The 4,458-nt window shown below is 35.3% G+C and overlaps 1 protein-coding gene across 1 annotated transcript in view; it reads right to left on the bottom strand.

The window, feature by feature from the left end:
• Positions 1-2,752: 2,752 nt before the first annotated feature.
• The window catches only part of LOC110018946 (15-cis-zeta-carotene isomerase, chloroplastic), a 25,721-nt gene continuing 24,015 nt past the window's right edge, over positions 2,753-4,458 (bottom strand). The window contains exons 3-4 of the mRNA XM_020716426.1: positions 3,981-4,190; positions 2,753-3,220 (exon numbers count right to left, since the gene is read on the bottom strand). Of these exons, the coding sequence (XP_020572085.1) occupies positions 2,885-3,220; positions 3,981-4,190 (546 nt within the window). The 3' untranslated portion in view covers positions 2,753-2,884. The remainder of the gene's footprint in view (positions 3,221-3,980; positions 4,191-4,458) is intronic.

Below are 4,458 nucleotides of genomic sequence, written 5' to 3'. Positions count from 1 at the left end.
CATAACAACAGGCTAAGAGACTCCCTTCAGCAAGCTAAGGGAGTGTCATTGATGACACAACAACAGACTGAGAGACTCCAATTAGCAGCCAAGGGAGCTCCATTAGTCACGCAAAAATAGTTTGGGAAACTCCAAGGTGGGTAACAACAACGTAAAAAGAAGGATGATGTACTCATAATTGTCATTTGACCTCGCGAACATTTCTTGCTCCCGCAGCTGCCTACCACTGTCGACCACCGCTAGCTGCCCCTTTGTTCGCCGACGTCGATAAATCATACGATATAATAACGCATCACAAGTACGAAGTAACTTCTTTTAATAATTACTCAAAATTGATGTACTCAAAATACATTGACTTTCTCTGAACTCCTGAAGTTCTCTTCTCATAGCTCTCCTCTATGGCCTACGATCTACGCGTTTCACTGCAACTATAACCCCTTACTAAGGTCTTGGTAGACAACTATATCTTACGTGGCCAATTGATTCATACGTGATTCACAACTCACATAGCTTCCAACTCCAACTTTTGTGATCTACGGGCATTATTACGACCCATCAGTACGACCTATGTAACCAACTACTACCTATGTTGTCTATAACTCATGCAACACACAACTCCAGTCTCTATGACCTACATATATTATTACAACTCATCACTATGACCTATGTGACTAACTACAACTTACATGACTCATAATTCATCCAGCTCCCAACTCTGGCATTTATGGCTTACAAATGTTATTGTGGCTCACCACTACGACCAACATGACCAACTATGACCTACTTGGTCAACAACTCATGCAGCTCCCAACTTCACTCTATATGAATTACGGACGTTATTGCGGAGCACTATTACAGTCTGCATAACTCACAACTTATGCAAGTCTCAACACTCTGCCCTATGCGTCCTATGAAGGTTATTTCAATCTGCATCTACAACTTATGCAACCAACTACAGTCTACTTGGTCTACAGCTAATGCAGCTCCCAACTCAGGCTTCTGTGAGCATTATTGCAGCTCACCTCTACGAACTTCGTGATCAACTACGACTTACATGACTCACAACTCACACAACTCCCAACTTAAACTTCTATGACCTAGGAGCATTATTGTAACTCAACTATGGGCTAAGCAACCAACTATGAGCTATGTGGTAGTGATACACAACTCTTGTAACTCCAAACTTCAGCCTATATGACCTACAAACATTAATTCAGCTCACAACTGTGACCTACACAATCAATTATAACATACATGGTCCACAACTCATGCAACACCCAACTCTAACATTTATGACATACAAACATTATTGCAGTTCACCACTACCGCTTACGTGCCCAATTATGACCCATGTGATCCACAAGTCATGCAGCTCCTAACTCCAGCATCTATGGTTTATGAATGTTATTATAACTTACCACTACAGCCTATGTGACCAATGATGGCCTACGTGGTTCACAGCTTTTGCAGCTCTCTAATATGACCTCTATAGCCAACTGACGCTTTTAAAGTAATTATCTACGACCTACATGAACAACAACCACGACAACTTTCAACTGCGACCTCTACGACAAGTTGACATTAAAATTACCTTCTATAACATTTAGATTGAATTACTGACTTCATAACAATCGACCACAACCATTGCAGTCTATTACAACTATCAATATTAAACTACGATTGTACATTAACCTTGTAATTTCATCCTCTAATTCAAAAGGGTAGTGGTCTCATATACTTATAATTACATAATATATTATTTCAACAAGGTTGTGCTTGTGATTTTTTCCTTTTTCAAGATTTTCCACGTAAAAAATCACAGTATCTCCTCCCTCTGCTTTTCTTTTATCTCTATGGCTGTCGAATCTTCTTCAAACACTAAGACGCTAAATTATTATTCTGCAGCCGCAAATCTTCTATCATCCATCTCATATTATAAACTCCAATCTGATAAACTTTATGGCGGTCAAAAAAACTAAAATATAAAAAAAAATTTCTTCAAGCGAAAGTAAACTCATCTTTTATTTTTCAATTGTATTGTGAATTATTTTAGCATAATTTCATTTTGTCAATTATTAGAAGTTAGAAAGTGATAGTTTGAATTAACTATCAATTGATTACATCAAATTTTTTTAGCAAAATAGATAATACTTCTAAAATTTTTCCTAAACATTAACAAAATAAAATAAACAATACATATATAAATAACACATCACCAAGTAATATGATGTAAACTCCTTTTTACATCATTTTTTATATTTTATTTGATAACATTTTAGACATTAAATTCTTAAAAATACTTTCATAATACAATTTGTTATCATATAATAATTCTTAACCACTTAGAACTTGCTTCTATTCGCATGAAATCATTTCCATCATGAAATCTTCCGAGTCAACAGTTGCAAGACAACTTAGGCATTTACATACATAGAACACAATTCTAAACTGACATTTCTTCTTATTAAGCGTTATGCGTAAATATGAAAGTTAAGGCGTGAGACATCTAAATACATAATAATTGTCAGCTATACATCTAAATTTTATTTTTGGGGCATTCACACACATACCACCTAATTCCTATCTATTTACATATCTAACACCCAAACTTCACTTTTTACATTTATACCGCCCGAATCTCTCATTTCACATAAAAAAGATACCACCGACATCTCAACTTATAAGACATAAAATACACATTTTTATGCATAAATAAAATAACATAAAGAATAAAACTTAGGACTTAAACATATAAAAACATAAATCTTCCATTATTTTATTTCTCTTAAACATTTTCCCACCTCTTTATTCCTCATAGAAATCTGCTCTACAACCATAAAAAAAAAACTGAAAACAAGACAAGTTCTAAATTCACAGAAAATGTTTACCAGTGAAGACCGAAGCTGGACGACTGTATGAGCGGATGAGCATAATAAGCTCCAAGCGTCAGAATCGTCACTGCTACATAAGGCAGTCTGAGGAATTCCTTATAGTAGTCTTTCGGCAATCTCTGCCTCCCGTCCAGAATAGCAGCAAAAGGAACTACGCTTGTTCTGCTCCTCACCGCATCAAATGCGGCGCCGTAACGAGCGCTGAGCCTCCTATCACCATTCCATGCGCCAAACAAGTGGTGGCCAATCAGCCCAATGGAAGCAGCGACTGCTACAGAATTGCCTATCCAGATAGTATGGGCTAAGCACCATATCACTTGTCCCACCATCTTAGCACAGGGAATGCAGAGCAGGATTAGTAAATTAGAAATATTATAAATCAATCCAATTGGAGTTGGAGGATAAATCATTGTCATGTTTAAGGTAAAAAGAATTCATGAAACAAAGGGGAGGGGGGATTTTTAAGTAGTAACCATCCAAAATTTTAAATATAACGGATTGAGTGCCGAAACTTGAAACTTAAATTTTGCGTTTCGACCGCCCAGAAATACCCAAAACTTTAAGTGCAACGGATTGACTACTTTTGTTTCAAAACAATATATATATATATATAGGTGTTTATATACATATACCCAATTCTTATGCATTTACATATCTGACACCTAAACTTTATTATTTGACATTTATACTGCCCAATTCTTTTATGTCACGTCAAAAATACCACCATTTTAAGTTTAAAAAATGATATGAACCTGTTCATGCGTAGATATGTTGGTATGTAGGTAAAAATTGAAGTTAGGTTGTTAGATATGTAAACCATAAGCATTGAGGGGTATATATGTAAATCTTCCTTTTTTTGGGGGTATTTACCTACATTCCCTCAATTCGAATATATTAACATATCTAAGGCCTAAATTTTACTATTCACATTACATAAAAAATACCATCATTTTTACTTTTAAAATGTGAAAAAGATCTTTTTCATACATAGATAAGGTATGCATGTAAAAATTGAAGTATAGGTGTTCGATGAGTGAATGCATAAGAATTGAGCGGTATGTGTAAATTTTATTCTTTTTAACATTTTACCTGGGGATGACGGGTGATTCTAATGATTCCAGTTTCCCAGAGATGCATTTTGGGCATGTCAACAGCAGCAACTTCTAGCAGATTAAAGGTTGATGGGTAGAGAAAAAAGAAAGAGATGAAGGATGAGAACCACACAAGCTCATGAACCCCAGGGACGCTCTGAACTTGCCACAGTTGAGTTCCATCATATCTGTGATTGATGAAATATACCTAAAGTAAAGTAGAAAATGTTGAAGTTTGGAAATGTATAAGGAATTTAGAGGGTAGGACCAATCAATTTTATAAGATTTACATACATAACTTCATTTTTTACATACATACGAACTTAAATAAGCATGAAAAAATGTTTTCCACTTCTCACAGTTAACATGGTCGTATTTTTGCTGTGAAATGAAAGACTTTGATGGTATAAATGTAAAAATACATAAATAAAGTTTAGGGGCTGGATATATAAATACATAGGAATTGGGCGGTACGT

The sequence above is a fragment of the Phalaenopsis equestris genome, unplaced genomic scaffold (assembly GCF_001263595.1).
Source record: "Phalaenopsis equestris unplaced genomic scaffold, ASM126359v1 Scaffold000036, whole genome shotgun sequence".
Taxonomy (NCBI): Eukaryota; Viridiplantae; Streptophyta; class Magnoliopsida; order Asparagales; family Orchidaceae; genus Phalaenopsis; species Phalaenopsis equestris.
The sequence above is the reverse complement of the archived record's forward strand: the minus strand, read 5'-3'. Positions and strand labels throughout refer to the sequence as shown.